Source organism: Sceloporus undulatus, chromosome 5 (assembly GCF_019175285.1).
Source record: "Sceloporus undulatus isolate JIND9_A2432 ecotype Alabama chromosome 5, SceUnd_v1.1, whole genome shotgun sequence".
NCBI classification, from domain to species: Eukaryota; Metazoa; Chordata; class Lepidosauria; order Squamata; family Phrynosomatidae; genus Sceloporus; species Sceloporus undulatus.
Genome location: NC_056526.1, coordinates 47614527 through 47637404, shown reverse-complemented (window position 1 = coordinate 47637404; position 22878 = coordinate 47614527). Strand labels below are relative to the sequence as shown.

The window sequence follows — 22878 nt, the reverse complement described above, 5'->3', positions numbered from 1 at the left end:
GCTATGTGTTAAAAGAAATCTAATGACTGCACAATTACTATAAATGCTACAAACGTCCTGTTTGAAAGGGTACATTAAGAAATTACAGGTCAATGAAGCAGCTAGGTACTCACTAGGTTTCTAGAACAGAGGTAACATACTTAGCTACACAAAGGAATTGTGAAGGGGAATACAGTAGTGGGAAATTTATTCATAATGGCAAACCTGAGGAACTTCACAAAATCCACTCTTCCCTTTTGCAGTTTCATGGCTCTCACATATATCTTCTACCACCTCTTCATTATTATTTTTCATTTCTGCATCAATTTTGGAGGGCAGGTTAGTAGTTTCATCTGAGTCAGACTGAATGCAGTTCTCCTTTTCAGGACAAGATTCATGTCTGCTTTCCTTTTCTTCATCATTACCACTTCTAGAATGTTTGCAGATTTCTTCTGTTTCTTTTTTAGATATCTCCCATTGTTGGTCAACATTATCCACTTCAGCAGAAACATTTTCCTGTTCAATAATGTTTTTTGCTTCTGGAGAGCTGCACTTTTCAGCTTCTGAGCTTGCCTTTAAATCCTCTTGCTTTCCCACATTTTCAAATTGTGCTTCTGCAGCACCATTGACAGCAACACTTTCAGCAACCTCCTGGGATTCATCTATGGTGTGTGACTTGTGGACTCCATTGTTTTTACCATTAATCATAATCAGAGAACTTTGATGGCTTGACTTGGTTTTATCTAACAGTGTTTTCTTAGGTGGATGTTTCAAATGATTGTGCTTAGAGAATGAGTTAATTGAAATGGGGGTATTAGCCAATGAAGTTGTTTCACATGGAACATTCTGATATGGGAGATGTAATGCAGCACAGAAAGAAAAAGTAGCAGATTGTAAAGGAGTAAATGCATTTTTAAAAAAGTCTTTATACTGTATATACTAAAACTTCATTACATCCGAGTTTGATTTTGCACTTTTATTCCTATCCTGTTGATGAGACAATCAGTTTCTCCTAATCTCAATTCCATTTGAAGCAGAAAAAAGTATACATCAGCTTTTCCCAAACAGGAGCTTTCCTGATGTTTTGATTTCAGCTCCCATTCCCCCTCTCCACTTAATGTCATAGCTGGGTCTGGTGGGAACCAAAGTCCAAAATAATATGAAGAGGAACAGGCTGATAAAGGTTGATCTGACCCAAAGTGATGCTGTCGGCTCTTTGCATCCACAAGGGGTTCCATTCCAGATCTCCCCTCCCCTCTGCAGATAGCAAAATCCGTGGGACCTCAAATCCAATTCTTCCCAATAGTGGTGTCACCTGCACATAACTGTACTGACATGGCTGCGTGCACAGACCACCATTGGGGAGAACAGGGTGAGGCCATCTGCAGCTGCTACAATACATGGGTGGTAAGCCCACGGAAGTGGAGAGCCAACTGTATTTCCAGTGTTAGCCAATCAGGTGTTTCCAGCAAGTACTCTCAGAACTATACTGGCTCAGAACAAGGTTTACATTTAGCTATCATAGTTAACAGCCATTGATTAAGGCTGAACAGGCCTTTGGATATGCTTAATTATTGTCATTTATACATCATTTTCAACATATTCATACCATTTTTCAGGGCAGAAAAGCCCTCTCAAGGTGGCTGAAATAGGCAACATACATGTTTTTAAAATGTCTCACACACAACAAAACAAGAAAATATAAAGCAGCAGCATTAAAGTCACGTATGCTATAGTAATTGTCATGTCTGTTGGCAGTGAAATTTATTAAGCTAACCATGCACTGAGTGAAAAAGAAAGTTCAGATATTACTGTATTTTTGTGAGTTCAGGTGCCATGTCCTCTGCATCCAAGATGAAACTAAAATATTTGTCTGTACAATCAGTCCTGGGAACTGTTCAGACAATAATGATCTCATCCTTTACTTTTACACACCTAAGATAACTTGTGTGATTTTTACTCAGTTCTCAAATACTCAAGAAGCTCCCTATGAGGCAATAATGCCTCCCTACAACATAAAACCTGAAGGTCCTCCTGTTGATCAGTACACTGCTAATATTCCAGAGTAAACAATAATAGAAATGTGTGAGTTTTAACATATGGAGTTTTCCCTGTTTTTTGGGGGGTGGGGCAGGGTTAGAATCTACACATACATCAGAATACTGGAACTGAGAACATCAATAGTTTGGAGAAATAATAATAATTTAAAAAACCTCTAAAGACTGCTTGTTATGTGTGTATGAACATATGGTTGTAGGCATCAAGAAATAAAAAGTAGTTTAACATACCGAAGGTCTTGAAAAAGTATCCTTAGAAAGCTGCTTCTCCAGTACAACAAGTCTTTCTTGTAAATATCTGTTTTTTAAGTGCAAATCTTCCACAACAGAATCTCGAGGAACAGCATACTGAGTCCTGCACAGAAAAGTTCATGAATACCAATGCTTCACAAGTCCACTAGCTGATACATGCTTTATGTTCTACACAAGCTTATGTTCTATACAAGCTTTTTGTATGAAGGCAATACTTCAGCATTTTACTTAGCCATGTCTAAGTATTAGGAGCATTATAAATACACTTTCCCCTCCATATTTGCTAGGGTTAGGGCACAAGACCCCCATGAACATGGAAAAACCTCAAATAACAAAAACACCATGTTTTTACCTGAGAGGACACCTCTCTAGGAATCTCTAGGTCCTCCAGTGCAACTCTGTGGTCAGCATCTGCCAGACATTGACCATAGAATTGCACTGGATGAGCTACAAATGTCTAGTGGGATATTCTCTCTAGGAATTTGGGTCCTTTAGTGTGACTTTTGGTTAAAGTTGACCATAGAGTTGCACTGGAGGACCTAGATATTTCTAGAGATAACATATTAATCAAATCCTTAAATATCAAAGCCGCAAATATGGAGGGATGAGTATATAATAGTTAACTGTACTCATGTAACATAAGCCATCTTCAGAACCATTTTGATTGAAAAGCATAGCATAAATTTAATCCAGGATTTTCCACTGCAAGAGGGAGCACTTCCTGAGTAGAGTTACTTTTTTCTGCTGGAAAGACATAGGGGTGTGCTTCAGCTTATTCTTCCTGCTCTGCAACACCCGGCATGACTTCCCAGATCTTCTATCCCCTTTAGCAGATTTTCAGGGAGCACATAGCACTGTGGTGGGATATCTAAGGACAGGAAATGAGGAAAGATGACCTGCCCTCAACTTCTACTATCAACAATGTTCTCTTGCAAGTGAAAAGATTCCTTCCATTCCCACCAGGCAAATTCAGCACCTAAACCAAAATCCTTTCATTTAAAAAAATTGTCTACACATATACAGATATGGTTCAGATGCAACAATGAACTATGGTTTATTGTTATATGCACAAGTCTCAGGCTTGTGCACTGTTACTACCCTTACAGCATGGTTCCAAGAACAAACCAAAAGCTTTTACTTTTATTTTCTGTCAAACATTGATTGTTTTCATCTCAACCTGAAAGGATGGCTAATCTTCCAACTAAACTAAAAGGTGGGGTGGGGGGAGTATAGACCACAGTCAGACATAACTGTGGTTAGTTAAAAATGGAAATAAGCTGATTCAAATAATCATCACCCATATTTTAGTGTTATTTCTAAACCAGACATTTACCTCCTATATGATCTTTAGATCACCACTATGGGAAAAATCACACATAATACAAATAATCATATAAAAGTATAACACACTTAACACCACCTAACAAGAAAATGACAAAAAAAAATACTTATCATATAACATGTTTGCTCAATAGAAGCATTCCCCTTTTTTATCACTTATTCTCAGTTACTGTGTTGATCTATGTTTGATTAAGAAAAATAAAAAAGGAAGAACATTCTTAGGTTCTCATACTTCAAGTGAACAATTTCATTCTCCAAATCCATGTTTCGTTTTCGAAGCTCTTCAAGCTCTCGTTCTGATTCAGAGACTCGTGCTCCAACTACCTGATCAACAGTGACACCACAGCTCTTGAGCTTCTTCTGCAAAACAAGCTTTTCTTTATCAGCCCTGTAATATTTAATTAATCTTTATTAATGTGATGGTACAATTGTTTCTATGAATAAATTATATCAAAAGATTTGGTTTCATCCTTAACTGAACAATCCTATGTACGTATATTGAGAAATAACCACAGTTGAATTCAATGGGACAACTCCCACTAAGTATATATAAGATGGAAGCCTGGTCCATAGCTAACTTTATGAGGAAAACTTCATTGTGAAAACTCATTATGAATTTTCTATTAAAACAAACTTACTTGGAAAAAAGTTCCTTTACTGTGGTTAGCTGCTTGGTTAAAGATTCTACTTCTTTCTCCTTTTCTTTTAGTTTGTTCCTCATTCCTTCAGTTTTAGTCTGCCATTTTTTACTTTCTTCCCATCTAATTAATTCTTCCTTTTGGCTCTGTAAATGGTCAAAAAGCAAACTACATTGTCCTTAGAATCTACTTTTTTAAAAAAACAAAAAACAAGAAACCAATCTTGATCCCAGTCTGCTTATTTTTCTTAATTTTTTTTTAATTTTAAAAAAGTTGTATACTTAAAATTATATATTATAAATAAAATGCCATATTAGGTACCATATTAGGGATTTATTGCAAAGGTGCATTTCTGGTTGTACAGAGAAGGAATCCAGACAAATCCAGGTTTTCCCATCACTGCCCAGATAGAGGTAGGAAAAACAATATAATCTTATGATAATTGAAATAAATTTTGATGCCTTCTCCCACTCCCATCTTAAAGACAAGTTCATTTACTAACCACATCTGAAAACTAAGAGCTTAGAACAGTGATGGCAAACCTTTTAGAGACTGACTGCTCAAAATCAAAGGTATTTCTGCACTGGGTGTTACTAGGTGCCGGGGGCGGGACTTCCAGAGGGATGGGACTTCTGTCTTCTGGGGTGGGACTTCCAGGGGCGGAATCTCTCCAGAGACAGCTGAAAGCCTGGGAGGGCGAGGGGAAGAAGACTAGGCACATGCCTGTTCTTCTCCCACCCTCCTGTCTCTCTGCATGCCCTTAAAAATGGCTTTGTATGCTAGAGAGGACACACATGCCATAGGTTAGCCACCATGGGCTTAGAAAAACAGCAGAAACAGGAAAGACAACATAGGATCCAACTTACCATAGAGAAAACCTCAGCAGCCATGATGGGAGGAGTTGGATTCCTCCTCTCAACAACCCGTGCACCTTCATGGTAAGTACAGTGTGACAATCTCTGGATTGGTGAAAGGAGGAATCCATACAACAAAGAATATGCTCAATCCCTCAACCTGAATAAAAGGGTGGGGGGAAGTAACTGAGTCCTAATATCTAGCCACCTCTTGTAGCACTTTCCTCCAAAAGTTGGCATCTGCCGATCTGAACTTGTCATTCTTGTAATAATAATGTATTGCTTTACAAATGCCAATGAAAGAATCTTTAGTGGAAAACATTGCCAAAGTGGTGGTTGCCCTGATAGAATGTGCTATTACATTAGCCAGGCAAAGAATCTTTGCTAAAGCATATGTCACCAGGGTGCATGCTTGAGTGATGTGGCAATTCGCCTCCCAGTGAAGCCAAGTTGAAAGACACAAAAAGTCATGTCGAAATGCCTTAATCATATGAATGCAAATTTTCAATGCTCTGCACATATCCAGATTGTGTCATAACCTCTTGTAGGTACAATGGGTTAGGATAGAAGGAAGGCAGAATAAGTCCTTCAGATGTGTAAAAGGTAGAAAGCATCTTAGGCCTGAAAGAAAAATCAGGATGGAGAAAAATGAAGTCTATATTAAAGGTGCAAAAGTGCTCCCTAACCAAGAAGGTTACATGGTGAGTGGATGTGATTTCTACCAAAAAGACAACTTTTTAGGAGAGAGGACTCAGGGGAACCTTGTTGAGTAGCTCAAACAGTTGTTTTGTGAGCTGCTTCAAAACTAAGGGAAGGCTCCATGATGGGAAATGATGCCCGACTGGAGGAGAAATTTTAATATCCTTCCTAAGAAACCTCCTTACATATGAGTGATAGGAAAGTGAGGCCCCATGGGTGTTAAACAGAACTGAGGATGGAGCAGCTGCCTGTCACTTTGGTGTATTAAGTCTGATGTCTAAATCAAGCCTTTTTGCATGAAAGCCAGGAAGTGTGAAACAGAAATCCTGTTCTTCTGAAGGAATTTTTAATTATGATTTTATATTGTGTATACATGATTTTAATTGTTTTGAATTTTACTGAGATTTAAAAAATGTTTTTATTATCTGCGAGTCGCCTTGGGTCTCTCCTAGGAGAAAGGCAGCATACAAATGAAATAAATAAAATTTAAAAATAAAATACTAAATAAAAAATTGATTTATACCACCTGGTGAAGGCTTTCCATCTAGCCTCATAAATTCTTCCATTAGACCACCTTCAGGAAGACAGAAGTATATCAATAGTAGAAGTCACATACTACCTGCATTCTTTTAAAGCTCTCTGTTCAACTTCCAGGTGGCTAACTGAAATCAAGCCACATCTGGATGTTGAAGGGGCCCTCTGTTTCACCCCTTAGAAACCTTCTGGCCATGATTTCTGGCCATCCCCAGGGGAAATCCAAAACAACTGGATGCTGATCCTTTGTTCTTGCCTTCTCTATCACAAGATATAGAGGACTGCACAGCACAGCCACCACCACTGCTATTGCATCCCTTTATATATCTCCCTCATGCTCTAACAGCACCTCCACAATGTCCTTCTCAGGCAATGATGTGGCTCTGCAAGAACAGGAGTGAGGTGCTGACTCCACCAGCATTTGCTTGCTTCAGAGGAAGGGGAGCTTTATCTTTGCTCAGACGAGACCCACTGTCAGAGTGGCCTAGGTCAGCACAATCCCCTGGTGTATTTTCTGAAACATGACTTGGAAGAGATTTCTTCTTCTTTTTGACAACATTACCTTCTCTCCTTCTGGAGCTACCACAGAACAGTCTCTCTCTCTCTCTCTCTCTCTCTCTCTCTCTCTCTCTCTCTGTGTGTGTGTGTGTGTGTGTGTGTGTGTGTGTGTGTGTAGGAACAATTTAAAGAAAACACTAGCAAGAGGAAAGCAGATCAAACTGGAGGTGTCAATAATAAATGAGCCAACAAGAGATTGAAGAAAAGCCAATGACAGAATAGGAGGAAATAAGAAGAGCACTACTCTGGACAGACAGTGTAGTCATCAAAGTCTATTTCAGTGTGACCATGCCTGTGTCTGGGCACTACTGGGACAAACCCAAGTTCTGTGGATTCCGCATTTCACCAACCCAGAGAATGGCATCTTCCCTTTTCTCTTTAAAACATCTCTTTTTAAAAGTCTGTATACATATAATTATCAATAAAATGTTATTTCCCTTTACATTAATAAATTCAGCTGGATTTTCTATTTTTCTATTTCCTTTTACCTGTTTCTTTATGAGACAAAGAGCCCATCTGTAGCAAACTGGGCCAATCCTACACACCAAAAATGACATAACTCAAAGATGGAGGAAGGGAACAAGACAGATCATAGAGAATGGCAAATACCAACTTCATAGTGTGCCTCTCATACCTTGTCTTCCCTTGGACTTTTCTTTTCTGACTCATTAGTTTTCTTTCCTAGCTCAATTTCCATCTTCTTGATTTTTCTTTGAAGCTCATCTATCAGAGATTGGTCATCAGCTTTACTCTGAAAAATCAGGAATAGTTTAAAGAACTTATGATTGCTTTACATCATGGTTCATTCAATACAGAGACTATAGCATTCTAGAGACATTATAAAAGGATAATTAGACTTGCTTTGCAAAAGCTACTGAAATAAATTGGGAGGGGAGAGGAAGCAACAATGATTGTTGGATTCTTGTTACATTCTTTAAAATGCAGATTCCTATTATATAGCAATAGCAAACAATAGCAAGTACATTTCTATATTGCTTATCAGTGCACTTAATCACTTCCTAAGCTGGTTACAGTGTGTAAGCTAACTGACCCCAACAAGCTGGGTACTCATTTTAGTGACCTCGGAAGAATACAAGGTTGAGTTGACCCTGAGCCCCTGGCTGGTACTGAACTCACAACATTGTGGCTGTGAGTGAGTGGCTGCAGTACAGGCATTTAACCACTGTATCACAAGGGCTCTATATTTGGTTTATTTAAGTAGCTGTAAACTGCTGTGTAAATTACTGAACTATATGATGAATATCTGAGAAAAAATTAATGTTTTTCAGATAACCTAATTTTATGTCTTAATTAAACTAACTACATTTACTCTGATATATTCATAGATACCTCCATAATCTGATTATTAGCTATATATGACCAAGTCATAACACTTGTATGCAGATACGTAAAAGGTTTCAACAATGAAAAATTCCAAACCCCAAAGAAGTGTCCTATGACATATACTATTTACCTGAACTGAAGTACTTAGTCTTTTAATTCGCTTTTTCAGTTCTTCATTTTCTTTTTCCATCTCATCTTTTTCTCTTAGAACTTTCACATGGGCTTTGGTTTTTTTCTGAAGTTCCTGATTTAAATCATCCAAATCATCTAACAATGAATTTTCTTTATTTTTGCTTGACTTTAGAGCATCTTTAATTTTGGAAAGCTGGTCATTTAAATCTTCTATCTGAGTCTGAAAAAACAAATGTTGTTGAAAAGGCATGGTATTGATGATTAACAGTGAAATGGATGAATATGGTTTACACTAACATGTTCTAAGAACAGTTCTAAGCCTTTGCTCCACCAGATGTGTTGGGCTTCAGTACTGGAATCCTCAGGCCGTGTGGCTAATGGTATAGGATTCTAGGATTTGAAGTCTGGACAAAAAAATGGTTGAGAATTATTGCAGTGGGAGAAAGCAGCCACAAATCAGCCACAATGGACACATTACTATAGTACTGACCGGAGATCAGAAGACTATGACTGAATGAATTTCTATGAAAGAATGATAAAGGAAGGGCTCCTGCCCATTCCACAGCACACAAGAAAACTCAGTTGAGTCACAGAATCACAGAGTTGGAAGAGACCACAAGGGCTATCCAGTTCAACCCCCTGCCATGCAAGAAATATAATCAAAGCATCCCCGACAGATGTCCATCCAGCCTCTCTTTAAAGACCTCCACTACACTCTCAGGGAGTTTGTTCCACTGTCGAACAGCCCTTACTGTCAGGAAGTTCCTCCTAATGTTGAGGTACAGTCTCTTTTCCTGTAGCTTGCAGCCATTGCTCCGGGTCTTAGTCTCTGGAGCAGCAGAAAACAAGTTAGCTCCCTCCTCAATATGACATCCCTTCAAGTATTTAAACAGGGCTATTTTATCACTCCTTAACCTTCTCTTCTCCAGGATAAACATCCCCAGCTCCCTAAGTCGTTCCTCATAGGGCATGGTTTCCAGACCCTTTACCATTTTAGTCGCCCTCCTTTGGACACGCTCCAATTTCTCAACATCTTTTTTAAATTGTGGTGCCCAGAACTGGACACAATATCCCAGGTGGGGCCTGACCAGGGCAGAATAGAGTGGCACTATTACTTCCCTTGATCTAGACACTTTACTTCTATTGATGCAGCTAAAAATCACATTGGCTCCATGCTGCTGATTCAACATGAGAAGCTGATCCATCTATCTTAGTACCATGCACTGTTACTGATAGTGGGCTTACCAAATATTTTGTCAGAGGACATCTAAGACTATATTTGTTGAAATGTCATGTTTACTACTGTTCCTGAATGGTTTGCATGTGGAGCAGGTACATGTGTGCAATGAAACTGAGGTTTTAGACTAGGCAATCTGGTATCCTATTGATGTTTTAGACTAGAGTTCCCATCAGTCCCACCCAGCATGGCCAATGGTCAGGGATTATGAAAACTGTTGTCAAAAACAATGGCTGAGCAGCAGGTTGCATTCTCCTGTTTTGTGTTGTGTGAATACAAAAATTGAAACCTGTGGTTTTATGACCCGAAAACACACTTGGGAACATGAAAATACAATGCTCCTAATGACATCTGAACCCTATTATGTTTTATTTTTATATCAAAACAAAATAGGTAACATTCTACAAGCATGCTACTTCCTTCTCACCTTCAGTTCCTTTGTGTGTTTGTCAACAATCTGCTGGACATTCATATGTGTCTCCTTTTGTGATGCTATAGAAATAATTTGTTGTTCAGCAGCAGCTGTCATTTCTGCTCGGAGCTCCAGGAGTGCTTTACTCAAAGCCTTCAAATATTTATAATTATTGAAAATATAAAGAACTTGTGCAAAACAAACAAACACCAATTCAAATAAATATTGACACCTTTTTAATTAAAATTAGGTAGTTATATGCTGACATGCTTCAATGGCAACAGAAGAAAGCAAGCATTTTCCCTTTAAAATCACAATACACATTTAAAAGGCAACATTGATAAACTTGCCAAGAATACAAAGTGGCCAGAAATTGCCAAGGGCCCAAAACAGATGGGCCAAATGGCACGGTTTCCAGCCATGTTCAGGGCATAGTGTTTAGATGATGCATGTGCTGAATGTGGCCAGAAACCGCGCCAGCACTGCATTTTCCAAAAAGAAGCAGGCCAAAAAGGAGCGGAAAAATCTGCTCCTTTTCAGTAGCCCAACTCAGGACTGCAGTGGCAGCCCAGATTGAGGCTGGGCGAGTGCAGTTGCTGCAGCCTCAATGCGAATGGCACCACAACAGTCTCACCACAGTCCTTTTGGCCTGTCTATTTATCTAAACCTAGATTTACAAATAAAGTAATCTAGAATTCACTGACCTCTGTCCCAGATGTTGCTGCATTTTTTTGATGGGAGTTATATGTTTTTGGAAGCAGTGGCTTCACATGTGATTTCTGGGCTACAGGAAATACTCCAGCCATTTTGTAGCCCAAAGAGCCCATACCATCATTACCATTAAAAATTGCAGCACAACAATGGAAAACATCTGGCCATATTTTTCATGAAGCTAGCCACTTCCACATTAAATCAAAGTGTATTGGAGCACAAGCACTGGATGTGAGTTGATCAGCCCTCCTAGTAGCCTCCCAGGAATGCCAATTGGCTTGTAAGAAGGTGTTTGTTTCCTGCACTCCACAGTTTAATCCTAAGAAACCAACTTTTTTTGTTTCCATCACATTCTGCTATTTAATTTTGAGGCACTAGTGGACAATGCCTCATGAGTTGGAAATACATCCCACCCCCATTGCTGCAGACACTAGAAGTTGCCCACCCTACATTTACTATAATGTATGTTTTTGCTCCTAAAAAAAAGACTGAGCCTGTGACTTTTGAAAATGGATAGAATTCAATCCAGCACTATTTAATTAATGCACCACTGTATTCAGACACAAACTTGTGTAGGCATGTAAGCAGACTGGCTGAGGAGGAATGGAATAGAGTAGTTCATAGAAACCAAGTGGGCTGCTAGAGGAAAGCAATTCTCCCCTGAGGACCTATCATAACGACACAGCATCTCACTCCTCCTCTGCCAACATCCAGTTGAATTAGTAACTTTTTTGGTAAATTTTTCGGTGGCATTATTCACTTTTGCTTTTATTTATTTTTTAATAAAGCACTTACACATGGCTCTATTCTTAAATACAGCGAACAAGCCCAACCTTGGATTAAGTAATTTTAAATAGTAAAACAATTCCAGTGTCCTAGAAAAAAAAGAACTAGTTTACACTCCCAACTAGTTTACAAGACTTTTTATATCATACTTACTTTCTGCTGTTTCTCTTTTAAGGCTAGCTGATTCTTCAGTCGTTCCACTAGATTTTTCATTGTAGTTGTTGGAGCTCTATTATTTGCTTCCCTTTGGACCTCCAGCTCTGTTTTTGTATTCATTAATTCTTTCTCCATCTGTGACAACAAACTCCTTAATTCATCCACTTCATCTTTCAATTTTTTCTCTTCAGCTGCATGCTTCCGCTCATGTCTAGCACAACAAAATAATAAATAATACTGACATCTACCAGCTAAGTTGAGCATGTTCCAGATGGACTAACAGGACTGAAATATTACACTGGCTTGTTTATCGTTATAAAGATTCCCAGCAGTGGCCTACAGGGAGAAATATCATCAAATTTCTTTTTGTATTAAGTCAAATCAGATGTATTATGTTGACTTCATAGTCAATTGAAAATTAATCCTCAGTTTATTTCCCTTATGGCTCAAAATTTTCAGAACATATATTTGGGAGAAAGATCATTTAGGTGCCCCAACAACCCACCCTGTATGGGAACTCCCCAGCTTTGCTACTATGTTTGATTTCATGTATTCCTGGGGTCTCCAAAAAAAAAATAAAAAATAAAAAAAATAAAAAAAATCAAATTCCAATGCACGTAGGCCCAACCAGCACATCTTGATTTCTGGTGTACAAACTATTCAAGACTGGTAGTTTTTTGTGGGTTTCTCGGGCTATGTGGCCCTGTTCTAGAAGAGTTTCTTCCTGACGTTTTGCAAGCATCTCTGAAGATGCCAGCCACAGATGCTGGCGAAACGTCAGGAAGAAACTCTTCTAGAACATGGCCACATAGCCTGAAAAACCCACAAAAAACTATGGATGCCAGCAATGAAAGCCTTCGACTTCACACTGGAAATCTCTATGGAGATAAACTGTTGCAAGACACCCAGCGACTGGAAAAACTCTGGAGCAGGAAAGCACATCTACTCTGCTCACTAACATTCCTGCTACACTGCAGAGACACAGACACCATAACACAATTTCTCACAGCAAAAAGGACCTTCAAATCACCACAGGCCAACTGCAAGCTCTCTGAAGATGCCAGCCACAGATGCTGGGAAAATGTCAGGAACAAACTCTTCTAGAACATGGCCACATAGCCCAAAAAACCCACAAAAAACTATGGATGCTAGCAATGAAAGCCTTCGACTTCATATTCGAGATTGGGTTTAGTTTGAAGTGCTCTGTATCTGTAGGCCACTGTGTGAACTGAAAAACACATCGGTGTCATGTGTGGCATGAGAAATCTTGATTCCACAATGTCCATCTATTCTGAGTTTCATCAAGGAGCTGAATAATCCTTTAAGAACTACTAAGTTGGGTGGGACAGAACTTTGAAGTAATTCTGGGAGGAAACAGACTGCCATTGTTTGCCAGCCATGGGGGGATGGGAAGGGGCCCCTGTGTATTGCAAACTGTCAGCAGATCACCTATAACTCTGGTTTAGACTTACTGTGCTCTGATGTTATCAAATTCCTTGATTTTTGCCAGAGTAATTTGCTTTTGCTTCTGTAAGTCAGATGATGTTTTCTTTAATTTGTTCAGAAGGGAAGCAAGGGAACTGTCCTGTTCTGCAACTGTTTGTTCCATCTCTGCCAGACGAATAAAGTGCTTATTTGCTGTGACAGCTATAGAAGGTTTTTTCATCAGCTCCTGTAGAACAAACATATTTTAGGGAATAAATATTTCACTATTTGTTTATTTAATGTACCATTCAACTTATGACTTAAAGGATCAGATTACTTCTAGACACACACCTAAAAAGGAATTCATTTAACTGTTCATACCCAACTTTTAGAGCAAACACTTCAGTGAAAATTAGCAAATGTTCTATTGATTTCTGTTGATAGTTTAGTATCTTAATATTTTCTCAACATAAATTTTAGTATGATATAACAGCTCTATGATGTAACAAAACCCGATATCTGAATGAGGGTCAGACAGTTATTATGGTGGAAAATATTACATCATTATAATACTTGGAAGCCTTATTATATATACTATGCTACTTGTGTAAAATGTGTGGTTCTTCAGATATTCCTAAACTGTAAGTCCCAACAGCCCTAGGCAGCTCAGCCAATGGTGAGAACTGTTGGCAGTTGTAGTTGAACATCTGGAAGGCTGCACAATTCCAACTTCTTTACTTCCTTAGCTCATTACACTAGCCAAATAAATGAAAATGAAAAACAATAATATGGTATTGTAAAGCCATATGAGTATAATGCATTAGCATGGTATTATGCATATGCATTCCAAAGTACTAGTTCACTATTCCTATATTCCCTTTTAAAATTACAATAACACAACAAAATCAGCAGTGTTTTAACATACGCATTCCAAAGTGCTATCAACAGTACAACCTAGACAACCTAAACAGTGTAACACAAAATATTATTAGACTTAGACTCTGGTGATTTTTCTAGAGTTCCTTTTTTATAAATGAGTTACAGGCAAGAATGTTTATCCAGAAGACTATAGGAAAATCAATGCATGAAAGCTTGATGAAATGTAATGAGTTTGGGATAAAGTGATCACAGTTAGATTAGCTCTGATCAAGCAAGAGGCAGCTCTGTCATTTCTGTCAGGTCCTCCCACCAAATGTATCCCCTCTTCTATATTCAGCATCCAAGGAAACCTCACCAGAACACACATAAAAATGACTCTACTCCAAAAATCTGCTTTTGAAAGGCTAGAGGGCTATAAGATGTAGTCCCCCAAGCAGTTTCACATGCCATTTCCTGGAACCAAGCCAAAGCAACAAAAATCAACAACTTCAATCTAACATCAAGTTAGAAGATGTCTGCTACTGCAGAAGGATTTTCCTCTCCTCCTGCCCCTGCTGCATCCCTCCATGATGACTGAAAACCTGCTGCAGAGAGGCATTTGAGGTCGTTTAGGTTCAAAGACCATACAAGAGACTGTATGGGGGACAGGGAAATTGCCCCCTTTACAGTTTTGCTGTTGGACCCCCTAAAAATAACAATGACTACTCAAATGAGTTCATTATCTTTTATCTCATGTCCCAAATAATCATTTTTTTTTTAAAAAAAAAAGATGCTTATACTTACCATTGCAGTTTGCTTGAATTTATTAAAAGAATTGTCAGCATGTAAATCTAACTTTTGATGTAGCACTCTGAGGTCTTCTTCATGTTTCTTTGCTATTTCCTCTTGTTCCTAAACAGTAGACAATGCACATTTCTTAACACTACAGAACACCCAGGTAAAGTGAGTCACTAATCTGAGGTCAGAAAGAGAAGCCCAGTATCAATCAAATGGCTGGTCACCTCATATTGACCTGAGAGGGAGGGACTTGTGCCTGTGGTGGTGGCACTGGGCGACACAGCAGGAATGTGTATGTACACAGCTGCCTGGCATCACTATGGAGTGTGCCTGGTTTTCTTGCAAAACCTTGAGTAAAAGGTATGTTTTTTAAAACTGGTTTCAAGGAGGAATAGGGTGGATTTGGTGTGGAACTGGCCTTACTTTGTAAAGACAGTCTGCACTGGAATCAGAAATTTGGTCATTCGCCATGAATACAGGTTGCCTTGAGGATGGGGGGAATGATTAATTTGGGCCATGTAGACACGTAAACCACAAAGCTCCAAATAGCAAATAATACACTTCCTTTCTTTCTTCTGCTAATGAATATACAAAGGTACCTGGAACTATCCTATTTTTAGAGTTACATTCCCAAGGGGGATGGAATTGCAGTCAGCCCTCCCCATAGGTGGGCTTGCTTTGACTTTATGCGGAAAGCAAGCCCCGGCAGAAATAATGAGGCTTGTACCGAGGCCGTACACCCCATTCGCTGCTGCAAGCACATGCCCCATTATTTTCTATGGGGCTTGAGCATACTCTCATTTCCCCACATGGGGAGGGGCCCCAGAACGGATCCCCTGCATATGGGGAGGGTGTACTAGATTATATAAAATATAGGAGAACTATGTTCACACCAGTGAGGCTGTTGGTCTTCAAATATTCTAAAAATGAATTCCATGATCCATTTTTGAACTTGCAATACAACATGAGACCTTCTTATATTTTTTCCCTGTCTTCTTTCACCATAATCCCTCTACTACTTCCTTTTCCAGCCTTCAATGCTTTTCATGTATGGTGCTTGAAAAGTTGCAGGCATGGTCACTAACATCATGATCACTGAAATCAGGCCACATGGAAGCATGGTACCTCTGCATAACACTGCCCAGCCATGAACTCCATTATCAACCCCACAAGTTCCAGGACAACATTTATTTAACTGTCTCCATAACAGCCATCAATTCAAAATTTCCAGAACACTTCATAATAAGATATGTATTTCACACCCTCATAAATACCTCTCTTGCTTTGGCTAAAAGGAGTTGGTACTTTTTCAGCACTTCCTCTTTCTGATTTAATCTTGCTTGCATATTTGCAATAGTCTGATGTGCAACTTTCAGGGCATGAGCATGGGCAGAAGGCTCATCATCTTTTTGGTCAAGCTGTGCTATTATCTTCTCTCTCTCCAGTGACGCTGGTAATCGAAGTCTTAGTTCATTTATTACCTTGTCTCTTGACAAGATATTTTGCTCTGCTTTCCATAGAGCAGCTTCTTTCTCTTTCAGTTTCTGTAATAACAAAAAAGCTATATTATGGAAAACTAAAAATACAAATTACTCTAGGTAGTATTTTTTTTCATATACCAATATTTTCACGCCTATATCAGTTATGCTTCAAACATATTGCATTTAAATACTGGTGTTTGATGATATATGAGCAAGCAAATAAAGCATTTCCACAAATAGTTACAAAAGTTTAAACTGCACACCAGTTGCTGAGAAACACACAGGGGTACTATTGCATTCATGTCCTGATATTGTCTTTCATAGATATCTGGTTGGCACAGGAGCTGTGTATGTGCACTTCCCCTTCTATCTATGTTTCTAAATTTACAGATAAAGAATGTGTATTTGGGAGGATTAGTACATAATGACTACCAGCAAGATTTTTGCTGGGAAAGTTTCATTTTAAATTTCAGTTCTTATTTATTTAACATGCTTTTATCCTGGACATATTATAGTTTTGTACAATTATCAAAATTTCAATAGTAATTCAATTTTTGATTTGGTAATTATGATGTAATGGACTATTTTTTGGAGAAAATGCTGTTGCATTTATAAGTTTCATTAAGGTAATAGGGTTATGTATGCAAAGGATAGCAGGGGCCTGAGATGTTAAGAAAGTTAGGGCCCAAACAGACAGGCCAAAATAAAGCTGCTTTGGGCCACTTTAGAAGTGTGCTGTTTAAATGAAGCATGCATCCTAAGAGGCCAGAAGCCACACCAAAGCCATGTTCCAGTCCTAAGTACTGGAGCGCAGCTTTGGCACAGCTTTCGGCCTCTTCAGATGTGTGTGTCATTACCCGCCCCTTTCCCCGGTGTATCGTGGCCTCAGCTGTCAGAACGGCAGCCGCTGAGGCCCTGATCCGCCGCTTTTCAGGCTGCGGGGAAGCGGCAAAATGCCGCTTCCCCGCAGCCTGAAAAGGGGTGCCCTTGGGGCTTCAAGCCCCAAGGACACCCCGTGGCGGCGGGGAGGAGGAGAAAGGGGCCGCTTGGCCCCTTTCTCCCTTGCTTCACTGGGCGCAGCCGTCTGAAGGCTGCGCCCAGCGACGCAAAGCGGCACCGCAAACCAAGAAGGAGCTCTGAAACGGAGCTCCTTCCTGGTCCGCGCAAAGGATGCACTAGGCACCCTGGCGCAGAGTGAGAACGTCACGTCCGTGCCACCCTGTATAGAGGCGGCGCGGCTGTGACGTTCTCATGGCGGCGGCCGTCTGGAACGGCCGCCGTCATTTTTTACGCGCAGAGCACGTATTAGGGTTAGGGAGGTGTGGAAGCACCGCACCTCCCTAACCCTAGTACGTGCTCTGTGCGTACTTTAATGGCAGTGTGTAACCCGCCTAAATTCAATTTCTATTTAACAAATCATTATTTTTGTATTATACACTTGTGCCTCTGATAATGTTACATATTGTGAAGCATGAGTGTCTGCAGCAGTTAATACAGGGTACTGTAGTTGTGTCCAGTGGGGAGAAAAGATGAATAAAGTCTTGCACAAAAACCACAAGGGCATTCTAGGAGAGCCCCACAGTTAGTGACTAAAGCAGTGGGATAGGAGGAAGACCACACATTGGTGGCAGAGGTGAGGATAAATGGAAGCCTTCACATTTGGTGGCAGTGAAAGGATTATTGAAAATCATCACATTTGGTGGCCACAGCAGCAGGATTAGTGAAAAGCCTCACAGTTATATCCCAATGGGACTAGCAACACTAGTTTATAAACTAACCAATTTAACTGGAATACTATGGACAAAAATTGAATGAAACCCCCTTAATTCAGACTTAAATTCACAAGAGAGTTAAACCTGATTTAACAATTTTACTAGTTAATATTAATCAGAAAGCTTATATAATTGCTTGCATTAAGAAATGCAACCACAAATATCTTTACATTTACATTTTATTAGCAGAATCTTCCTTCTCTATTTCACCTAAGAAAACATAAGAATTAAGTTGGAGAAATAGTTTCAACCATTGCAAATCTTCACAAGTATAATACCTTGAGCTAGAAAACTATTTATGTTTTACAATACAAGATAGAAAGGAAGTTATCAATATGAACAGGGACCTGGACACTAGTAATTAATGAAATACTCTATGCCATCTTGAAATATTATCTATACTCTTTTATATAACCAATTCAGTTACCTCTTCTAAGGATTTGCAAGTGACCTGCATTTCCAGGATTGTTCGAACATGTTCTCTAACTTTTCTTATAGCTTGCTCAAGCTGATGTGGAAGTGATAAGCTAGGATCTGGAAATGATCCTGTAGTTTCATCCAACTGTAAAATAGAAAAACAACAACAGAATGGCTGCAACTTTTTGATGACTACCTTCAATACAAGCACTCATCCAACTGAAACTAAACAGACATAAGTACCTTGTGAGCTGTACTTAACAGGTCTCTTTGCTGATGGTCATATATGTCTAGCTGGCGTTCTAATTCTACTTCTCTTTGATCCCAGGCCATCTGCCGCTCCTCGTGGAACTATAAGGTTGGAAAAAATTATTAAGATTTTTTTGCTTAAAAGTACTTGAGATCAATATAAATATACCACAGATGAAACATGTTTAATTTTATCACCAAAAATGTAGTAAGGCCTGAACTGCAATATTATCTGAAGTACTTCTAAAATTACATTTTAAAAGCTTTAAACCTGGTAGTGCAACACCATCTGTTTTTGTTTTTGTACCTTGTTCTGCTGCACAACTTCTTCTTCCAGGTTACTGATTGTACGCTCATATTCAGAAAGAATACTGTTCAAATATTTGATCTCTTCCTTTTTTGTGGCTAGTTCTCGGTTCAGCTTGAGTTCCTGAAGACGAAGCTCTTCAATTTTCATATGCCACTCAATGACCTGACAATAAACTACAACTAGTCAAACCTCCACAGTAATTTATAGGTAAAGTAGCAAAACATGGCAGATAAAACAAAACAAAAAAAGTGAGACACTTAAGGAGATTAACTGGGGCTTACAAGAGCATTCTTCATAGAAAACAGCCTGTTCATGAGAAGAAAAGGCAAGCCCTGGGGCTTGAGCTGATTGGGGGGGGGGCGAGTTCAACCATCTTGCAATGTTATCCATTTTTATGCTTACAATTCATATTGTCCTAACACAGAAGCATTAACAAATCACCAGTGTTATTTTCTTATTAAAAGTTGAAGTCTGTTTTAAGAGAGAGTGCATTACAGCACCTCTGAAATGTAAACTGTTGTTAATATTTTAGGTTAAAAATCAGACTGAGCCAGAATCCATCACAGCACAGAGAAGCATTAATAAATCAACACAAGTGGCAAATTCAGTCTGATACAGGGGCTATGGAGGACTAAACACTTCTCAAAGCTGTCACATGAAATTGTTAATATCTCACACCTTTTGCGCTCCTCTTGTATCTTTTAATGTGGCTAGTAGTTCTTCTAATCCTTTTAATTTCATTTCCAACTCTAGTGTTCTCTTCTCTGCATTTCGACGCTCTTGTTGAGCATGCTGGATATCATCCAACATTTTCAGTTTGTCATTCTGAAGCTGAATCATAGTCTTGGAGAATTTCTCCTGTTGGGCCAGGGGCAAGGCACCACTAAATTGCCTCCGCAGTGACTGCACAGTCTGGCGAAGGTGCTTGGCTCTGTTTCTCCCTTCAAGCCGTGCATAATATAACGCTTGTTCCTTATCATCCAATTTTTGCTCCAGGCGCATATTTACAATCTCCATCTTCTGAAGTTTTGATATTGCTGACTCTAACTTGGATACTGCAGTAGCCTCACTAATCTGAAGAGCCACGACATGTTGATGCAATTTTGCAATAAGTGTTTTTTCATCCGATTGTGTCTAAACAACAAACAAGATGGAACAAATAAACAAAAATTCTCAGAGGAGTTCTAATACATCTATAAAAAACTGGGTCATTAACTTTCTCAGTGAAATCGTTGAGTTCCATACCTGATAGTCCAAAATCTGCATTCTAAGTGATTCTACCTCTTTCTCTCTGGATTGTTGCCGATTCTCCAAAGCAGTAACTTGCATCTTGGCAATATCAGAAAGCTCCCTTAACCTTGACAAGTAAAAAACAAAAAGAACAAATTGTTTACAGGAAATGGAGGTGGTGGGGAAAATGCAGGATAACCCATCTGAGTGACCCTCTCAGCAAGGCCATATCTATAGGGCACCCCTAAGAGGGTCTGTTATTCTACTTCGGTCGGGGACGAGGTAGTCTTGTAACCAGCAGCATCACCAAGGGGGTTCGGACTGCACCAGGTGACACCCCAGAAGAGGGGGGTAACACCCGATTGGACCTCAGCCCTCCCTGGGTCCCCCTCCCTAGACTTTCCAAGAGACGCATGGGGCATTTCCCGCCCTCCCCGGGTCCCGGCAGCTCCTCCCTGGCCTTTCCCAAGAGCGCAGGGGGATTTCCAGCTCTGCATGCACGCTCCTGCATGCACAGGAAGTCCTGCCCCTGTAAATCCCACCCCCTGCCATGACTGACTGCACCAGGTAACACCAACCCTACAAACGCCACTGCTTGTAACTGCGCTGGCTTTGGAAGTATACTACCAAATGGCTACAGATAGCACTGAAGGTTTCAAACATACTAATAGAATAAAATTCCTCAAAATTATCTGTGTTTTTGTTGTGTGCCTTCAAGTCCTTTCCACCTTGTGGTGATACTAAGGCAACCTTATCATCGTTTTCTTGACACGATTTGTTCAGAACGGACTTGGCTTTTGCCTTTCTCTTAGGCTCAGAAAGAATAATTTGCCCAAGGTCACCCAATGGGTTTCCATGGCTATTGGGGATTTGAACCCTGGTTTCCAGACTCATAGTCCAGTCAGTGCTCAATCCACTACATCACTCTGGCACACTAGCAAGCATATCTTAAAAAGAAAATTAAATAAAATAAATAAATAAATAAAATAAAATAAAAAATTCAGTGCAGTGTATGCATACTGATTGTCAAGTCTCCACATTAGACTGTATTGGATCTACATCAGTTAGATATAGATCCTCTCTCTTGTTACATATAATGCAAGAATAAGCAGCATTATTTTAAGGGATGGGATTATGGTCCTTATTCAAATATAACTATAAAACAAAGGACAAAACAAACATAGCATTGTAAGAATACACTTTAAACAAAATATGCCACACTTCATTAAGAACAGCCACTGAGGCTTTTAAAAGCCTTGATTTCAGCCACAATTTAACAATGAGTAACTAGGCAATTTTTATGGCTACTATTGCAGCTATTGTTTTGGGGATTATGTGCTGGTGGAAAATCTAGTAAAGAGGCAAATGATGATGTGCTACAATAGCACGGTTTTCACCTCCACCCACAATGCCACATGCCATTATTGTGCCATATAACACTAATATTGTGTGAGTACAGTTTACTTTGGTAAACTGTAAACTCATAACTATGTGACATAGATTGCTGGAGGAGGAGTATAGCTGGAAAATGTTCACATCTGTTGCCCCAGAAAACATAGCCTTGTAACATAAATTCTATTCTGCTGCATTTTTGTTAGGCTTACTTTAATTGTTCTTCTTATTTTTTTTATCAGACTATTTTATATATTTACTTGTTTTCTTGTAAAACCATCATAAATGTTTTAAATTAAAGATGACACAATGGTAAAAGCAAAAAATAAATGCCAAAGTGAAAACTGAAGTATGTACTCATCAATTTTAAAGATATTGTCTCCAAAGAATTTTCTAATTTTCTATTCTCCCTGTGGCCACAAAGCAATGTAAGGATGAACAACATTTACTTATTGAAGTGAAAAACATTGTGACTTCTCGTTTTTTTAACACTTTTCTTCTCCAATAAAGCTCTTGCGACATGCACATGAAGAGGGAACAGAATTGTTTCTAAGAAAGAAAATCTCAAAAAAGTTTGCCAATGTGTCCCCTATCCTACCAAACAAGCCTAAAATGAGAAGAACATGAAGGTCACAATCTTACTGATGCATTACATTGGTGTAACTATGGCGGGAGACACAGTGGAACCAAGAAGAGCAAGATGGCAGGTGCAGCAGCTATTAAAACAATACAGAATTAGCGGATACAACTAGATGAGTCTATCTGCCTGCTCTCACTACCACTGTACAATACTGAAAAAGTGCAACTGCTTGTGCAGTACATCAAGATTCTGATTCAACACTTTAAAGCTTACTTTGAGACTTCAATCTTGAGTTCAGTTTCGCTTTTCTCCAAGTCCATTATACGGCATCTATCTGCTTCACTGACTGCTTTACTCACACTGTTTGACAGTTCATCTCGTAAGGACTGTTCCACCTTCTGTGTCTCAAGGTTGATCTTGGTAAGCTAGGATACAGCAGATTTGATATATGTATTTCAAATGTCAGTGCAATCCAATAAAAAGCATTTCAATACAGAAGTGACCATTTGATGAAGGATTCAACATGCCAGGAGGGATATGATCCTTTTCTGGTCACTTGTACTTAAAACGTGAAACCAAGTAATTTCAGTTCACAAACACCTTTCATGTACCATCTACTCCAAGCCTCTGCCATGCAGGAATGAAGAATAATAGGTATCATAACATGCAAATGAAG

General features: G+C 39.2%; 1 protein-coding gene across 7 annotated transcripts in view; it reads right to left on the bottom strand.

The window, feature by feature from the left end:
* CEP290 (centrosomal protein 290) overlaps positions 1 to 22878 on the bottom strand; it is a 78872-nt gene that overhangs the window by 15800 nt on the left and 40194 nt on the right. For 4 of the 7 annotated variants that reach the window (XM_042467181.1, XM_042467177.1, XM_042467178.1 and 1 more), the window contains 17 exons: positions 22476 to 22627; positions 20246 to 20357; positions 19679 to 20134; positions 18998 to 19162; positions 18685 to 18792; positions 18452 to 18586; positions 16046 to 16315; positions 14778 to 14885; positions 13163 to 13362; positions 11688 to 11901; positions 10053 to 10190; positions 8387 to 8608; positions 7547 to 7663; positions 4268 to 4413; positions 3862 to 4017; positions 2268 to 2391; positions 205 to 825 (listed from right to left, as the gene is read on the bottom strand). In XM_042467181.1, coding sequence (XP_042323115.1) covers positions 205 to 825; positions 2268 to 2391; positions 3862 to 4017; positions 4268 to 4413; positions 7547 to 7663; positions 8387 to 8608; positions 10053 to 10190; positions 11688 to 11901; positions 13163 to 13362; positions 14778 to 14885; positions 16046 to 16315; positions 18452 to 18586; positions 18685 to 18792; positions 18998 to 19162; positions 19679 to 20134; positions 20246 to 20357; positions 22476 to 22627 — 3444 coding nt within the window. The remainder of the gene's footprint in view (positions 1 to 204; positions 826 to 2267; positions 2392 to 3861; positions 4018 to 4267; positions 4414 to 7546; positions 7664 to 8386; positions 8609 to 10052; positions 10191 to 11687; positions 11902 to 13162; positions 13363 to 14777; positions 14886 to 16045; positions 16316 to 18451; positions 18587 to 18684; positions 18793 to 18997; positions 19163 to 19678; positions 20135 to 20245; positions 20358 to 22475; positions 22628 to 22878) is intronic. The other 3 variants (XM_042467182.1, XM_042467184.1, XM_042467179.1) reach the window with 2 other exon arrangements.